Source organism: Amphiprion ocellaris, chromosome 23 (genome assembly GCF_022539595.1).
Source record: "Amphiprion ocellaris isolate individual 3 ecotype Okinawa chromosome 23, ASM2253959v1, whole genome shotgun sequence".
In the NCBI taxonomy this organism is placed as follows: domain Eukaryota; kingdom Metazoa; phylum Chordata; class Actinopteri; family Pomacentridae; genus Amphiprion; species Amphiprion ocellaris.
Genome location: NC_072788.1, coordinates 6,522,920 through 6,541,675, shown reverse-complemented (window position 1 = coordinate 6,541,675; position 18,756 = coordinate 6,522,920). Strand labels below are relative to the sequence as shown.

Below are 18,756 nucleotides of genomic sequence, written 5' to 3'. Positions count from 1 at the left end.
CTGCTGTTCTTACCTGCCTCACTCTCAGAGCTTACCTTCTCCCAGTACAGACGCAGTTGGCATAGCCACTCAAAGCCCTTGACATCCATGCAGCCTGCCTCGGCCAGCTTATTAATAACATCCCGAGCATGAACCTCCACTGTGACCAGCGCTACCATCTTCAGACGCAGGACTTCGGTCAGTTTGTTGCGAATCATTTCTGAATAGCACTGAAGCATGGCAACCTGAGAGAGATGGTTGTAGCAAACATTCAAATGTAGGCTTTCTTATGTCAGGATGTCAGCCTTGAATTGAATAGGCAAAAATCATAAAAACAAGTTTATGCAAAAGTTTCAAAAAAATGAATCATATTAGTCATACACTGAGAACTTTCAGAAAGGTTTCATTAAGAGGCAAAATGTGAGTCAAACCTGCTTTCTCTTCACTGACTTAAGCGAGGACTTGTCACCTTTCTCCTTACATCTCATGAGTGCTTGAGTGACATCAGAGGTCCACTTGATCTGACTGGCTGTGATAGTCACCTAAAACAGGAAGAAAAGAGATTTAAGAAAAAAACGATCCAATTCAGTTTGAAGAATGTGACAAAACCTCAACCCATGGAAACAGAAAGGGGTAATTTGGAGTTCAGCCCTTGAGATTTGTCAATTGAACCAAGTCAAATATGTACAGAATAGACAAAGAAGAAAAAGACAATCACATAAAAAACTTCATTTTCACATTCCTTTGTGCTGAAGGTCAAATTTTTTGTCAGTTATTCAGACATGAAGATTCAGAAGCAGGGTGCTCATCTTAAGGTGTAAAAGTGACAGAAAAAATACACCTGTCCCGGCCATTCTTTGACCCATTTGTCTCGTGGTCCTTCTGTCCTCTTCAGATGTACGAGGCAGTTGCTCAGACTCTCCTTTAGTGTGTCACACATGGACTTCTCAACATCACACAGCCAAACCTAAATGCACACAAAACACTGCTCACATTGTCCATCATACCTTTCCTTATTTTATTCAATATCACCAGTATGATCATGACTTCTGCAAGATTTATCACCATAACATCCCTATCAGATTAGAATTACAATCATCATTACTGCTGTACCTCCACAGGTCTGCCCAGCTGCACTTGGGAGACGAACTGAACATACTCTCCATCAGCAGAGTACATCCCCCAAGCTGCTTTATTGTTCCCCTGTAAAACACACACATAATACAGTGGCAGCTTTCTGTGTGCACAAGTCCATCCCACTCTGATTTGGTATAACGTAAAAACAATTGTAAATCTGACTTGCAAATGAGTGTAACTGTGACATGAGGTCATAAAAATAGCAAAATGGAACCCAGGTGCATCTGCACATAAATGCTAGCATCTAGATTTTTTCAAAAATCAAGAAAAACATTTCTATCTGAAAAGGTGCTTTCACTGTGTATAATGTAGTGCCATATATTACAACGTTAGGCCCGGTGTATCAGCACAGAACACACATTATTCTCTCTGTAAGAAGTTGTGTAACGAAGTAATTTGTATTTACAAAGTGCAGTATTCTTACCTTAGAAACGTGTTTGCTTGTCTATCTGGTTCTTGTTGTTTTGACATTTAGCTACATTGACTTACACTGAAAAGCTTTTTATGTATCATTGACAAGTGAATATTTTCCATTCATAAAATACAGCTTGCTTAATGGCTCTTTTATATATTGAGTTCAGTTAGTTCCAAAAAGAAATTTGTTGCAGCTAAGAAGTTGAGGTGAAGAAACACCAGCCATGTATAGTGAAATCATCTATTTACTCTTAATGTATTCAACTTATTCAGGAGTGTGTCACTTGCCACTGAGTGTATGTGTGTTTAGCTAAGTCCCCTGCCTTTTCAATGCACAGGCTCTTGATGTTGTCGAAACAATTCTTCATGTGGGGCTGCATGGCTTCTGGGTTCTGCGACTGTCCCAGGATCTCCAGTAAATCGTCATTGGACAGGAAATAGAATCTTGGGAAGATCTGCCTCTTAGTCTCCAAGTACATGTCCAGGGCCTTCAGGATTTCCTCCAGTTTGCCGCTCATCTTCGAGAGCTTCTCTGGCAAGCCTGGAAGACAAAGTTGACCAAAGATTTTATTCAATTCTAAAAACAGGACTCCAGACTAACTTTTTCACTGGTAGCGTCGGTGCGACCAATTTTCTCATTTGGTCGTACCTTCCACCTTCTCACAGGCAAAACACATCACTTGCTGAACATTTTCTTATCGATAAACACTACAATTTACCAATGTTCCCTTAACGCCCCACACTGCAGGTGGCAGTAGCTGCTGCTTGGTAGCTGCGGTGCTCAGACAGGTGTGTGACCAAAAATAATTTTGAGTTAAACTAGGGCATTGTAGTTTCAGATTTGTCCAAGATAAAACTGACTTTTTCTACATCTTTTCTATTAGTGGACAACACAACATGCAGCTACACTCTGCTTTTCACAAGCGACACCAACACAGCTTAATTATCATCATGCCCTCGCACAATGCGACCACTTGAAATTTTTACTCACAGAGTCTCAAAAAAATCTCAAATGCGACCACTCTGGTTGCAGTATAGGACCCTGACAAAGACTTTTTTATTATAAATTAGACGACTTGTAAGTCTGATTTGATAAATGCCACCATGACAGGTCTGTTTCTAAGCATATTTAACTCCTTATGCTTCCTTTTTGTTTTTATATTGACACATCACATATGGAGGATGCAGATGAAATAAGAGACACATTTCAAAACAGTTGCAGAATCAACACACCGATGTGCATGAAAACCATCTTAACATTGAACAACACAAGTTTAAGACCTACATTTCAGTCTTGAATTCAAGACATTTTCTTCCGGACATTTCGTAAAAGTATTTTAGGGCCTGAAGACATCAAAGATAAGCGGATATTGTGGTAGGTTTATTAACAACAAATTCTTGACACAGAAACATTAAGTATGTTGTCCTACCGGGCTGGTGTGTTCCCCTTAAGGCATTGGAATCTTTGCAGAGACGGTCCATTATGGTTTTCCAAACACAACTAACATCTTCAAAGTCTTTGCACTCATGAGGCAGCTGCTCCCTAATGTCCTTTCCTTGGAAAATGTTCTGAGGGAACAAAAAAAAACAGTATACCAACAGTCCAACTAAATTGTGCTTTCATCAATCAATGGATTGCCAGATGGCCTTCTTTGGCATGCAAACGATAATAATTGTATTTCATTCAATGAATATTCACAGACAATGAAAAGTAAACCATCAAACCATGAATATGTAGTTCATTGGCGTGAGTGTGTTTTATGTACCTCCAAGTAAATCCAATGACGTTGCAAATCAAGAATCATCTCAATGACTTCCAGCACATGGGACAGCTGGCGTACCCAGAGGTCCACCTCCTGCTCAAAGGCCTTGACAAATCGAGACGCCTTCATTGTGGACAGACTAACCTGATTGTCGTCCATGATCTGGAAGAGCTCATCCGTGCTCCTAGGAGAGACGAGGAGGGAAAATATGACTGCTAATGGCTGGTTATAATAGATGTCAGAGCAGATATATTTCTGCTTATTACGTAAAACTGTACAGTTTTTTATACTCCAACAAGGTTGCATAATTTCTGCGGTTAATAACATGTTTGTGTCTTTTTTGTTGTTTTTTTTAATCCTTTCACTATTTTTATTCATTTATTTTTTTGGCTATTTTTAAAAATACTCAAACGTAAGGTGTAATATTCCGTTTTACTCCTCCTTGTTAGCTTTAGGGGAAAGTCATTTAATGTGAACAATCTTCATTTGATTTTATATGATGAATAAATTTAAGAAAAAAAAAATTCCCAGGAACCTGTAGAAACCTAGATTGCAAAATAAAATAAATGAAAATTTCTCTGAAGGTGGTCAAGTTTCTTATATCTTAGTCTTTTTCTGAATCAGCGCTCTGTTTTGACAGATACCCCCAGACTAATGTCATTGCATTAAAGTAAAAAAAAAAAAGATAACTCTGGTGGTTAGTTTTGAATGAGCTGTAGCCAGAGCAGGTCTGACTCATACAAAAAATCAGTTTAAAAAATTTTTATTGAAATCACCTGTGATTATATGCATATAAGACAGCAGTTATTAATATTCCTTATTCTAACATATCAGTTTATTATTGTGCTTTTTATTATTTCTACATGTTTGACAAGTTTTGTTTCTATACCCTCTCATTCATCCTCACTTTGTATTAGTGTTGCATTGTAAAATAATTTCTGTCTCCCTCCTTCCTTGCCTCTCTCCATCAAATTTACTGTTGGCCAGTGGCTGACTGCAGCCTCTCCCCCTCTGTCTGGATGCTGATTAGTCTGTGCTTTAGGTGTGACTCAGTTTGTTTGTATATGCAGCAGATGGCCTGCGCATTCTCACTTCTTCTCTGCTCATTCATCTCTCACAACAAACAAACACACTTGCTTCTTTATTCTTCAACCAGGCAGACCATTCTTGTCTCAGCCTCATATAAGCTCCTAACTATACAGAGATGCCACAGTGGCATTACATTCATCTGTACTTGACTTTTAAAAAAAAAAAAAAAAAAAAAAAAAAAGCAGTTAGCTCGACACATCACAGGTTGACATTCGTGAGCTATTCTGAACTGTGGGATCGAGTGATGCAGATAAAGACATACTGAAGATGGTAAGGCTCCTTTTGATTAATCTGATGACATCTAAGCGTATCAGCTTCTTGTCTAAAATAGCATCCTCGTTACTTTGTATTAACAACCACGGCGACAGCATTCTTACTTGGTTAGACCTAGTAATATTTGCGTATTACTTGCAACACAGAACAACTCTGTCCTATATGTAGTCACATTAATAGATGGGGCCAGATTACGATGTGCCAGTGCAGGACGTTGTTGTGTGTAGTAGGCAACACAACACAGGGCTCCAGACAAACTTTTTCACTGGTAGCACTGATGCAACCACCTTTCTCATTTGGTCGCACTTCCCCTGTTGTCTCAGGAAAAACACATCACTTGCTGAACATTTTCTTATTGATAAATACTACAATTCACCAATGTTCCCTAAATGTCACACATTGCAGGCTGCAGTAGCTGCAGTGCTCAGACAGGTATGTCCCCAAAAATTATTTTAAAAAAAGGTCAACTAGGGCGATAATATGTCAGATTGTCCAGATTGTTCCAGATTTGCGTTTTGTTCTACATGCGGTCTTTTATATGAGCGGAAACAACAGTGCATGTAGGTGTGCTTCGCATTCCACGAGAAGACTTTTTAGGCACATATACCACAGTACATCGAAGTTTTGAAAGTACTACTTTCCACCCCTGTGCTTAAAACTGTAGCTGCCTGTTCCAGTTAGAGCGCCACCAATACAGTTTAATGATCATCATAACCTCGCACACACTCAAAAAAATGTGACTGCATCAAAGAATTGTTTTGTTGAACTCTTGTGCTAAAGCAAACATGATTGTTTGGAAAACAGCAAAAAATGGCAAAATTCCCCTGGAACGTGATCACATTCATTTATCATGTTCTAGTAAGAAGACTTTAGCCTCATGCAATATGTGCCATGATGTGCCGTACAACATTACCAAAAGTGACCTATGTCTGACAGAACATTGTCACTTTCGCAACCTGGCGAAGCACTGTTAAATACCTGTCTGAAAAAGCCTCCTGTTGGAGAGAATTTTTGCCTCTAATATGGCTGTAACTTGTTAAACTCTTTGTCTAACTCTGCCTTAAAGGCTCCCATTCTCACCTCAGCCAGTAGAAGCCTTTATCTTTGAAAGGTGCAATGTCCAGGACTATTTCCTCCCATGTCTTGGTAATGGCCTCTAGACCCTTTAATATCAAACAAAAAGAATAAGGTTAATAGACAGCAGACATTGCTAAGACGAATTAAATGAAAGGGCAACATTTCTGCTCTTTTTTTATCTTCCTTATGATGCGTACATACGACTAGAATAATAATGACAGACAACCATGAATGAAGTTCTGATCCCTAGTGCTTGCCTTCATCAAGGATGGAGAACCATTTAGAAATTAGCATAATGACAACATTTCTTTTTACTCTTTTTTGACTCTGCACAGTATGACTTTTCTTTCTTGGAATTCTTTTGTACTCATATGCTTTTCACATTGTTCTACAGTTTCATTTTTTTCCCTTTCAATCCCTCACAAATATGTCTATAAAGTAAAAGTCAGTTATATCAGGAATATCAAAACTAACAGACATGGCTGCACACCCCTAAGAAGGAAACATTTTTCTGAAATTTAATGCATTTCAATTTAAGAATCTGACAGGTTAATCATTTTTCTCTGCTGGCTAAGTCCCATCAAATTACTTGTAGTCATTTCAGTTTCAGGCTCCCCTTCACTCACAGCACCCGGAATGCAGTTCCAATTTCTAACTGCACAATCACCTGCTGATTTAGTAAATTAGCCCCTAATTACATGCAGATTGCAAGTGCTAACTGTATGAAAGGCACAGCACATATTTGCTCTGTGCTTCTGTGGGCATAGGCCTGGCCATAAACTGCACTGATGTAACCTCAGTGGGTTCTGAACAGAGAACAGCAGGTCTGAAGGCAGGATGGAAGGGAGCCAGCCTCATACACTGCTGACTTTGCTTATGCACTTCCAAGGGAAGACCCAAGTTAGAATTAAAGGAGACAAAAAAGTTACAAAAATGCCCACTGAGGGCCAGTCTAGATAAGTAAAAGAGGCCAACCTGTTCAATGTGGAGCTCTTTGCTGGCGGCTCCAGAGATGTCACAGATTTTGTCAGCATATTCATCAAGGTGCAGTGATACGATCTTCTCCAGGGTGAATTCAGCACTAGCTGGGTCTAAAGAAAACTGCAGCTCCTCACAGATCTGCTTCCAGTGCCTGAAAGAAAGGTGGCATATAAATTAAGGTTAGTGTTTGTCTCAAATTACCCTGCAGGTCAGCTGAAGAAAAAGTAAGGGTGAATGTTTGCACCTTCCAGATGACTAATAGCAAGTTAAGTGTCACATATTTACTACATGCCAATACCTCTTCACTGATAATCCGCCAGTAAATTAGGTACTGTAAAGATAAACTACAGCTACAACATTTTTACATTATGTTACATCCTCACACATTGATTATGCAGATTTGATAGCATCTAGGAATGCACAAGAGAGGTTTATCTTAAGGTCATAAATGTCTCTCCTTATGACCAAAAAACTCTGTGATAGTGATGTTCTAAAGTACTAAAAGGTCTACAAAACTAGGATATTTGTAGAGTGCTGACATATAGAGATATCTGGGTATGACAGATGTTTCACTATGCTCTGCAGGAGCATCATTAGCATGCTGACTGACATAACTGACAGATGACGCTAGGAGAAAGAAGGAGGCTGTATAGAAGGAGAGGAGACAGAGCAGAACCTGTGCCAATTAACACTTCCTGACTCTTCTATTTGTTTTTAATCACAGCAGCAGTGCTTTCATTTGAGACCAGGTAACTTAGCTGTAGTTGATGCTGACCACAAAGTGACTGCAACCTTTCATTCATTGCCGTCTTTCTCACATGCTTCTTTTTAATTGCCCCCACCAAATAGCGTGTTTTGCTCCCCCGCCCCCCTCCCTTTCTGCTGCTTTCCTGTGGTTGTTTTACAGTTCAGCGTCAGACCCAATTCTATATCTATTTATATCTATTTCCCAAGCACAGTGAGTCAAGGAAGGCTCCTTCTCAAATTTGCATCAGTAATTCCAAAACCTAATAATGTCAGCAACTTATCCCTTTCTTGCTTTTGGCTTCTTCTCAAATTAAGTCATCCTTAAAACAAACAAATATATGTTGGCAGTGCAATTTTGACACAACAGGCAGTACAAAGCATGATGGGATGTGTTTTCTAAAATGGAAGCTTATCTTTACAGGCAGTGTGTATGCATCCAATGACAGACCATCCTCCCAGATAGAGGACAGTGTGCCTTAAAGAAACAAGTCTCAGATGAAGATCTTGGATAGAAAGCAGGGAAACAAACTCCAAGAGGAAATAACTGGAATAACTACAGTAATAAGCTTATTCTGGGAGACACTGCCCAACTCTCTAGTCCAAGTTTTAAAACCTGTAAATTAAGACCTTTACCTGTACAACACACTCAGCACATAAATCATTCATCCCATCTTATTCCTAATAAGGACCCTAAAGCATGAATTACTTACCGGCTATGTTCCTGCCATGTCTTAAATTACTGTGAGACAACAGTTCCTAAATATACTCAAATACATAGTTACTTTAATTTTAGTCAGTACCTGTCTCTCATGGCTGGGTTCCTCAGATCAGCAATGAGAGGGACGATCTGCCTGAAGTGGTCAATCCTCTTCTTGGTGACATCTAAAATGCTCCACTCCTTATCCTGAAATCAGACAAAAATCCTGTCTCCCCTACTGTGTAATGTAAATGTGATAGCGGCTCAGTGGTATATTTAAAGAGCTGTGCATTTAATGATAGCAGCACAATTCTTGTAGGTTTGTCTGCCACTAAAGCACATTTTAGGCAGAGTTTGTGGATCAGAAATCGAAATAAAATACTCTTTACACTTTGTGTCCATTATAAGCAATTATTAGTGTTATGTTGTGCTTCCCACAGAGTCCATGACCAAAATACAGCTACTACATTGCACTGGACTGATATAAGATTTTAGTACAAATTGTTTTTCTAAAATAAAACCTAAACTGCCACAAGTAATATATTACTGCTGAACCATTAACTTCATGCTGTAGCTGAAAGCTAGAATCTTTATAATAAACCCTCTGTGGTAGAACTGACCTTGAGATCTCTCTGGAGTTTGTGGAGTTTTTTGAACAGGTCCTGAGCTGTGTTCTCCATGTTCTCCGTTTGCAGCGTTGCAAACTGGCCAAGCTTCCAGATGTTCCAGTTGTTATTCCATTCTACTGTGATGTCCCAGACCAGCTGCAGTTGGTCTATGTCCTGTATAACATAAAGAAACGTGCAAAAATAACAAACCAATGTCAATACACCTTGTATATGCAACAAAAATGATCCCTTTCAAAACTCACTATATTCTGTATTAGAATTTAGACTGAGACCTTTGTTGCACAACTGTATGTCATAGTAATAGTTTATCATCACAATTCCCACAACAGTCCTCTCTGGATTAACTGCTAAATACTATGCTGTAATCTGTAAAAGCTACAGTATGTTAGGAGTACAAATGTAGTGCAGCTTCAGACCTTCTCCAGAGTCCGCATGGTTTTGGAGGAAGGCTGCTCTATTTTGAAGAAGCCCAGCCCATCAAAGATGTTAGTCTCTTCCTTTTTAAACATCTCCAGTTGGTTGCGAATCTCTGCAATCTGCTTCAAGGCCGACTCTGTGCTCTGTGTACTTTTTAATGGACCTTTATGTGTAAATCCAAAAATGTTGACAGATACACACACACATATAAAATAACACAGAAACATACATATTCATACGTCCAAACACAAAAACAAAGGGCAGATATACTACATTTTGCATACTATATCATAGTAGTCAGCAAGAACAGATACAGATTTGCATATGTATGAAATATTAGACAGAAATGTATATTATAAACTTCTCCCAATCCACTCGGGTTGGAATATGCACAGACAAAGAAGATTAAGTTAGACCATTTCTAAACAAGTAGTATCTCCAATTGTGCTACTAGGAATTGTAAGAACATTTCGTCAACTGCTTTTTGAAGTTTTTAAAATTACAGTATTACAGATTTTTGCATTAATCTTACCAAGCACCTTAGTTTATCTCAGGTATTTATTTCATGGCATTAGAAAAAAAATGCAATTGCCACTATTTTATAAACAAATGCTGCTGGATTTTCAATAAATGCCACAATATAGACACAATAAAATTCATTTTGCTTGTAGATCATTTTATCTACATCACCCTATAACAACAAGATGGACGGGAAGTAAAAGAAATTGGGAAAGGAGCAATGGTAGTTCCTTTAAAAAAAATCAGAAGGGATACAATAGGAGCCAAAAAGAAAAGGCAAAGAGACGATGATTGACCAAGTTTACAAGATTAATCGGGTCAGAAAAAGATTGGAGAAAAGGTGTTGTTCCTAAAGATTCATATAGATTGAAAATGACTCAAAAAAGAGAAAATCAAATGGAGAGCAACAGTAAGACACACAAATCATGATGAAGATACACTTGGTGATGATGCAGCTAAGTGTATGGGTGAAAGAGAATGTGGGACCTTTGTTGTTAAATGCCTGCACAGCAGCATCAATCTTCTTCTTTAACTCTTCAGAGGAGGAGATGAGGTTGTTCCTAAACTTCTCTTTCTGCTTCTGTAGCATGATGTCACTGTCAATCAACATCTGCTGGAACCAGACCCACTCTTCATTCAGCGCATCACGCATTCCCTGCACCTGAGGGTACATCAAACAGGATTCCTTTATCTGACTTCAGGGAATCAGAACAATTTCACAAGCTGGTAAAGATGTATTTTTGTTTATAAGTTCTTGGTTCTACAGTATGATCTAGTACTTTACAACAAATGAGTAAATGGAAGATTTGTCACAATCATTTCAAACAGAAGCGCAATAACAACAGCAGCAGTAAGTACCTTCTTTCAGAGAAAACAGGAATGCAAACACAGTAGTAAAGTCATTTTTAGTTGTATATAACACTCAGTTCACTTTATATGCATATAGGTATGTGTTTATTGTTGTTGTGCAAGGTACTTGCAGCCTGTGGCACTGGGACTTCATATTTGTCCAGTATTGCAAACTGTTCATGGATGACAGGAATCTGAGCCTCTGTCTTGGCCAACTTGCCCTGGAGAGTCTCCAGGAGCTTTAGGCTCTCACCAAGCTCCTTCAGTGTCTGGGGAGATTGCTGGGTCCTAAACATACACATACAAACAAACACAACAAAGAGTGAGAACACCTTTAGCGCAACACATTTCTCTTCCTGATCTTCCCGTCATCTTCTTTTTCCCTCAGTGACTGAAGCAATCATAGGTGAAATTAATCACACTGTTTATTTAACAGAAAGAGTTGGTACTCCAACTACAGTGTATGCAAAAACTTACTGTCACTTCCTTGTATACCTACACTTGTAGCATTGTGCCCAAGCATTATTAGAGTTGGGACACTTTTGTGTTAATATGGATAACCTGCTAGATGACCTGCAAAATAAATACTGCAGGCTACATGGCACACTCAAGCTCAAATGATTTGTTGGGGGCACATTTGTAGAATCAAACATCAAGTTTACAGTTACAATCAGATGAAAAATATAAAAAAAATATACATTAAGGTGTCGAGGAAGAACCACACTGATGAAGCACATCTCGAACCGCTACTACTGTGCATAAAACACAGGATTTGATTAAACAGTATACATGATATTGATATATTTATATGCTAGGCTAAAAAAGAATAAGGCTGGTATAATACAGTATATTAAAAATAAAATAAAAGGGAAGAATGATATGTGAGAAAGCTCTACAGTAATTGTAATTTTGAATCCTACATGAATCCTACATGACCTGTACATCTAAAACCAGCCTACAGTGCCCTACTACCAACAACTGCTCTTTTACACTGGTGGGCTACAGGCTGTTGAGTATTTCAGGATATGCTTAGCTCTGAATGTTGTTTTAAGGCATCATTAGGAAAAGAGTGCATCAAGTGCTTTTAGTATTTTTCTCACATGGGACACACTTGTTACAGTGTTTAAAACTGTGAAAAACTGTAGCTTGCCTGTAGATATCGGTTCTGTGGGCTTTAGGAGGACAAGCACTGACAATCATGTGGTAATTCCTGCTCAAGCTGTAGGCTGGATAACCCACTGTGCTTGAACCACAGCATGCCACACACAACAAATTTCTATTTGATAATAATGGCGTAAGTGAGGTATTCTGAAACCATTTTTGCAGTCTTTGGGAAAACATCTTATTTTCATTGTGTTTTGTGGTTGTTGGACTTTGAGGAGCTTTAATTTCAGTAAGAATTCAACCCTGGTGCTGTGTATCACCTAACTAACCAGCAGTCATCCAGCTCAAACTGACTGACAGCTCCAGCTGACGGTCTGTTCTTCCACAAGGGGGCGCAAACAGCAGCAGCTCATTGGTTATAAGAGCAAACCAGCCCTCAAACCAGGGGTTATGCAGTCATGGTGAAATGAGCCATCTTTACAGCATTTTGAGCAGAAAAACTAATAGACATACTGTGGGGACATGTGAGACTTTCATGATTTTGTTGAAAAGGGGCACAATATGTGATCCTTCAGGAGTTACACAAATTTCTGGGAAATTAGTGCTCCTTCATGAATTAATTCAATTTGCATATTCAAGCAACGTAAACTGAATCAAATTATTTAATCATTAAGGGGTACCTGTGGTGTAACCCTTCTATTTGGCATCGTTCTTGAGTTATCAAATTAGCAAGACCGAATCTACACAGAGTAACAGTCACAGAGTCACGGAATAACAGATAGCAGCATGACGGCACATTGCCACTGTGACAAAAAAAATGCCTCTCAAAAAAACTTCTTTCATTTGACTCCTCACCTCTTGGCGTTGTCTTGCATGTAGGCTTGAAGTTCTTTTAGTCTGGTTCCTGCCATGTGACTGAGAAGCTTAGTGAGCTTGGTTTGCCATTCATTGCAGTGCTGCACCAAGGAGGACTTCAGCGGTGAACAATCCAGCCTGACAAATCGGATGTTAAACACTGTCTCTTCCTGTTGGATGCTGTTTGCATTTTCTGCATACCTGGGAGTGAACCGGAGATGGACATGACACAGAGTTACAGTTTAATACATCTGCATACTCCATTAAAGAAAGCAGAAACTTGAAATAAATTTCCTGAAGAATCAAATGCACAGTATTGCATGGTACCCATGTATATCAGCATCAAAGGAGGAAACTGGTGGGTTAAGACTCTGGTAGCGTCGTATGAAGGAGTCCTTGTTGGTCTCCCAGATGTTCCTGTATTTGTCCCAAGTCTTCAAATAGGTCTGCAGATTGCTGGCATTGGTTGTCATCTCTGCAGCAACAGCAGCCTGAATCTTTTTTATCTCTTCATCTTGCTCTGGAAGATCAAAGTAGACCACAAATAACAGCAGGACAACACACACACAGGCATGGTTACATATACACACTGTATACATGTAAATGTTCTAACCTATGACGACGTGGATGGGATTCCCCTGAGACTCTTTGCCGGAGAGAAGTTCAGGGAGCCGTTTAAATTCAGAGACCATACGGATGAGCTGAGGCAAAATATTCACAATCTCAGCAAGTTTTCCGAGAGATGGGGAAAACTCCACCTGTCAAAATAGATATTTTCTTACTTCGAAGTTTTTCATTTTATGACATACAAAAAAGGTCAAAGGCCAGCCAGAGAGATTAGGCCAGAGAAACCTAACAGATAGGCCTGTTGGAGCCAACTAAAAAACCTCGAGAGGGTTCATGTGTGCCTATTTTTGTGTGCACATGCTCTATGCTGTTTGAGAAGGACATGCAGCCATTTCCCTGTCCGATTACACCATAAATATTATGTGTTGTCATGTTTGCAAGGGAATCTTAGTCTGTAAAGCACTTAACCTTGCAGTACAATGACAGGATGGAAGACTGTGTCTGTGCCTGTATGTAATACAGTTTGTCATTGCTTTCATATACTTAAATACTAACGTATGCTGATATGTCTCCACATAATGAAAATCATTATCACATGACCTAAAAGGATTAAAAAGGATTGTTGGTACCTTTGTGTTGGACTGGGGAGAAGTTTGTCGCAGTGCCACAAGGACTTTGAACAAGGGACTGGGCGATGCCTTGCTATTGCCAATGATAGCTCTGGATAACTTCTTCATAGAGAGCTTGATGTTATTTCTGAAAGCTTCCTCTACCATGTGGTCCACCTTCTCTGTGTAGGTCACCCAGTGCTCCTGGACCTTAAACATCACAGAAAAAAAATACACACAAAACCCAATAGTGTAAACTTGGGCTGTGCCTCTCATCAAACTAAACATGCAAAAGGTTTTTTAAAAAAAAATCTGTCTCTCAATATGGAAGAAAAATAAACTGTACCCAAACAATTATTTGGAGTTCAAAATTCAGTTATGCTCAACTACTAGTTATGTGGGTCAACATTTTTTTCTATTTTATCTGGAAATTTTCAACCTAAAGCTCTAAACCACTGAAGCTACCATCACAGCCTTGCAGATTTACAGACATCACATGAGCTACATCTAAAATATTTATCTTGTTAAAGCTCTGGATTACATTATTTGAAAATTTCTGACGGAACAGAACACAAATACTTCATGAATAACACAACACATACGCCAGGTCCATCATTAGCAAAGACGCTATGGATCCGGGTCAAGATATCAGCAATATCCTTGTGTGCTGAACGCAGTATTTGGAGTTGGCGCTGCTGGTGAGCATTCTGGTCATTCTCAAACTGCAGGTGCCTACAGTACAACGTTGTGAGGTTTAAAATCAAACAAACACACTACATACACAGAGGATTAAACATATAAAACATGTCAAATGAAGTTGCTTAGAATGAATTCATTGTATTTGTGTATTTACTGTAGATGCCAAGTAATGAAAAAAATCACTTGTCTGTTGTTACCTGTACACAGTCTTTCCATCCAGTCTAACCAACAATGCTTCAGTCATCTGGCGACAGAGGCTGGAGATGGACAGATTGGATGTTTTGTAACCGTCAACTATCGCCTGAACCTGGAGTGAGAGAGAGGAGCTGCTCAATCAGTATAATCTTCCACTGTTATACCCTATACTTCCATCAAAACTGTGTTCATTGTTCTAAGTAAATTGAAGTAACTGTTACGAGCAAGTAAAGCCAAAGAAACCTCCATTCAGTCTCTTCTTTAACGTAAACTCAGACATCACTGTGAATTTAAAAGGCAGAAACTGTAAAGTATGACTTTCATGTTACAACCTTGTCAACATGCAGGAGACAGTCACGGACAAAGACGTTAGAGGCATCTTTAGACGACCACTTGAGGCTGGTCAGACCCGGCTCAATCTTCTTATCAATGAAATCAATTCTCTGCTGAAACAGGCCCAGCTCTTCAGGAGACAGCATTTCTACGATCCTGACACACAGACACACAAGTCAAAGGAGCGTTAGCTAAATGTGTTTTTATGTATCATTGAATCTTAGTGTAATGAGCAATATTATCTAACAGTTGTCAACACTGTTGAGTCTCTGTGTGTGTTTCTCAACACGTAGGTGTGTAAATTGATTTTGAATCTTCCATAAAGTCCCACAGTACACTTTTTTTTTTTTTTTTTTTTTTTGTCTGCATTTGTTCTCATTGTTTAACTCCACAAAAGGGGAGTCAACATTATATGAGATTGATGCATATTTTAGTCTTGCAACCAAATATTTTAATATTTAGTGCATGTGTGTGACCATCACCGGCCCTCCCTGAAAGCTAAGCAGACCTTCTTTATTAGAATTCCCTATTATAAGCCAGGGAGGGCAGTGCTACACCTCAGTGATGTGTGGGGGAAACAAAGACTGGACAGGACGAACAGGACGAACAGGATGAACAGGGATAGAAAATAACAGGCGTTGCTATTGCAATTAAAGATTGTAAGGTGGTGTGTTATGCCCAACTACTAACTGTCCATCAATAGAAAAAAAAAAATAAAAATTTGAAAAAAGAAAAGAAAACCAAACCAACACAAAAGAAAAAGAGATTCAATAATAAATGAACAAACGGTACTGAGCACCATAATTGTGTGTGTCTTGATAGTATAGAATAGAATAGAATAGAATAGGCCAGAAGAGGATGCTAGTGCGAGAGAGAATGAGTTTAGGGTAGAGACTGGAGAGATTCTCAGCACATTCTGGCGGGACCCATCATTTGCTGAAATGGGACTCGGCAGTAGCTGGCGAGACCTGATCAAACATGCAAGTGTGAAGAACCCCGAAGCCCAGAACAGCAATCACGGCAAGGCAGGGCCAAGCCAACAGGGCACCCCCCCCCCCCAGGCAGTAGGAGCCACAGGGTGGCACCCCCAGAGAGCCACCGGGGCCACCGTGAACGACGAGGACCCAGAGAACAAGAGGGAGCAGCTACCGACACCCCCAGCGCGCCCAGACCAACCCAGGCGGCCCGGGGCACGAGGACCCACCCGCCACCCAAACCCCAACCCCGCCCACCCCAGCCCCCACCGAACCCCCCACCCCACCACCCGACCCGCCCACCCCCCATCCCCTCTCCCTCCCCCGAGGGGGCCAACGGCCCCACACAGCCAGGAAGCCAGACACAGGGGCCGAGCGGCCCACCGAAGGGGCGGCAACCAGCCCATCACAAGGCAGGCCACCACCGGGAGCCGGCCAGAGGAAATCGGAGCCGGGACCCGATGCGAGTCCAGAGAGTAAAAATGGACAGTGTGGTGGGGCCCGGCGACGCCGACAGGGAGGCACCCCGCATACCCCCCGCACCAGGCCCCAGGCGAGCGCAGTACACCCAGGGCCCCCACCCCCCGCAATGCGCCCTGACAACCCACCGGGACAGAGCCACCACATGCCACCAGCCCGCAGCACAGCCACAGCGCCCACCAAGACGGCCAATCCAGCCCCCGCAGCCCACCAAGAGCCATCGCACCTGCCCGGACCCGTCGGGCACGCAGGAGAACCCCCCCCCGACCACAGCCCCCAGGTCCCGGGGACCCCCCAGCCACAGCAACATGGATGATGGTCCACCCCCGCCACCCCATAGCCATAAGGGGGCCGGGTCCCACCAGCGAGGCCATATTAGTGAAATCCCCCAATTACTCCCTATTAATATGTCTCCCGATCCCAGACTGGAGACATTATCCCTGCACCGTGATAGTGTAACCCTGAGTGTCATGTGGTGCATTAAAAGTGGGGAGGCTGGGCGAGGCGTCCAGGGGGCAGGCCAGAGGACCACAGAGGATGGCTACTCTGCAGCCTACCCTGGCCCAAGTTCCCCGAGCCGTCCCAGACCTACCCCCAAGGTGTGAGTGTGTGTGGTGCATTAAAAAGAAATTAGAGAGCAGGGGAGGCAAGCAAGAGGGTGATGGGGAAGAGACAAGGCCGTAGAGCCCTGCCATCCGCCCCACCACAGAGCCCATCGTTCCTGCCCCCACCTGCTCTCGGGGCCCTAGCTGTTGTGTCCCTATATGTGCCTAAGAGTAACTATATACAGTGATGTGTGAAGTATGTGAAGTGCACAGTAAGAGGCAGTCTGGTGTGGATCCGGCCCATGAGGAGAGAGCAGCGGGGGAGACAGGTAGTAAGACCACCGGTACTGATGCAGAGGGCCCCCAGAGCCCGGAGGCAAGAGGCCGAGGTGGGCCCACACGAACCCGACCGGCCCGGCCAGCACCGAAACCCCCAGAAGTCGCAGCGCTGGAGCAGCGCCCCGGCAGACGCCGTAGCCCCACCACGGGCCAGCCGCATGCAGCACCCTGCCCCGGAGGGAGGACCAGGCCGCACCACCAGGGAGCGAGGGCCACGAGCCCCCACGCCCACCCCGGAGCCGGCACGTCCAGGATGCAGGGCACCCACCCCGCAGCACCACCGAGACCCCACCCACCCCACCACACCCAAGGACAGCACCGGGCCCGGACAGAAGCCCCCAGCCAGCAGAAACTTATCTCCAGTGGCGGCACACAGGCAAGTACCAAGGCCTGTGCCCGGATGAGCCAGAGCCACCCCCCCAGAGAGACCACCCGGCCCCCATGCCAGACCCCCAGGCAGCGGAGGGCCCCCAGCCCCCCCAGGGGAGGGAGAGGGACGAGGACGAGCGGCCAGGCAGGAGAGGAGGGAGGAGGAGGGAAGCAGAGCAGGAAGGGACAGGGGAGCGACCGGAGGGCCGACCCACCCCAAACCCCAGGGCCAGCCAGGGCGCCCCAGAAGAGACCAGCCGCCGCCACCCCCAAGGCCCCGGGAGAGCGCACAAACCCAGCAGACCCAGGGCTCGAAGGGAGAGACACCGGGGACACCCACCCCCAGGCAGAGGGGCCCGAGCCACGCTGGCCCCGCAGAGCCAGAGAGCGACCCCAAGAGCAATAGGGAAGGGACACCACCAGTGCATGCACACAGCCTTGAAGTCCATGGTGCCATCCTACTTAAAAAGGTAGAGGGTTAATAAACTGAAATAAAGCAGACAGAAGTCAGACCATACACACAGACAGAATAATAATTACAATTTTATGAGGGAAGTGGCATACGCCCACATACAAGCGGAGGCTATAGGTTAATATTTATTGATTTAATAAATGGAGACCATTTTTCTTTGAAGGAATCCAATTGGTTTTTTCTGATAGCAGATATTCTCTCAAGTGAAATGTGTTCTGTGAGGAGGTTCAGCCAATGGATGATGTTGAGGGCTTTCTTATCTTTCCAGTTAACTAAAATAGTTTTTTTGGCAATGGCGATAGCTGCAAGTGTGGGTTGGATATGAATGTCTGGAAGGGCTGTTTGCGTTAGATCACCAATTAGGCAAACGGTCGGGGAATGTGGAATCCCGCAGTCCAAAATATTGGAGAGTTTCTGTGTGATTGTTACCCAGAATTGATAGACGGGTGTACAAAGCCACAGAGCGTGAAAGTAAGTGTCCGTCATGTTTTGGGTGCATTGCGTACATGTGTCTGAGCGTGAGAAGCCCATTTTATACAGTTTATATTGTGTTATATGTGTTCTGTGAAGCACCTTAAATTGGATCAATTGTAAGTTGGTGTTTTTAGTCATTTTAAATGTGTTTTCACAGATTTGGGTCCAAAA

At 42.4% G+C, this 18,756-nt stretch overlaps 1 protein-coding gene across 1 annotated transcript in view; it reads right to left on the bottom strand.

Annotated features, from left to right (window-relative positions):
• Window positions 1-18,756, bottom strand: part of dnah2 (dynein, axonemal, heavy chain 2) — a 72,497-nt gene that overhangs the window by 42,489 nt on the left and 11,252 nt on the right. Inside the window, exons 15-35 of the mRNA XM_035950287.2 lie at window positions 14,932-15,088; window positions 14,602-14,711; window positions 14,308-14,437; window positions 13,727-13,915; window positions 13,144-13,288; window positions 12,858-13,050; window positions 12,531-12,731; window positions 10,703-10,859; window positions 10,209-10,383; window positions 9,203-9,366; window positions 8,778-8,939; window positions 8,261-8,364; window positions 6,708-6,864; window positions 5,736-5,818; window positions 3,297-3,477; window positions 2,961-3,099; window positions 1,854-2,071; window positions 1,093-1,182; window positions 821-946; window positions 411-521; window positions 36-224 (exon numbers count right to left, since the gene is read on the bottom strand). Of these exons, the coding sequence (XP_035806180.2) occupies window positions 36-224; window positions 411-521; window positions 821-946; window positions 1,093-1,182; window positions 1,854-2,071; window positions 2,961-3,099; window positions 3,297-3,477; window positions 5,736-5,818; window positions 6,708-6,864; window positions 8,261-8,364; window positions 8,778-8,939; window positions 9,203-9,366; window positions 10,209-10,383; window positions 10,703-10,859; window positions 12,531-12,731; window positions 12,858-13,050; window positions 13,144-13,288; window positions 13,727-13,915; window positions 14,308-14,437; window positions 14,602-14,711; window positions 14,932-15,088 (3,181 nt within the window). The remainder of the gene's footprint in view (window positions 1-35; window positions 225-410; window positions 522-820; window positions 947-1,092; window positions 1,183-1,853; window positions 2,072-2,960; window positions 3,100-3,296; window positions 3,478-5,735; window positions 5,819-6,707; window positions 6,865-8,260; window positions 8,365-8,777; window positions 8,940-9,202; window positions 9,367-10,208; window positions 10,384-10,702; window positions 10,860-12,530; window positions 12,732-12,857; window positions 13,051-13,143; window positions 13,289-13,726; window positions 13,916-14,307; window positions 14,438-14,601; window positions 14,712-14,931; window positions 15,089-18,756) is intronic.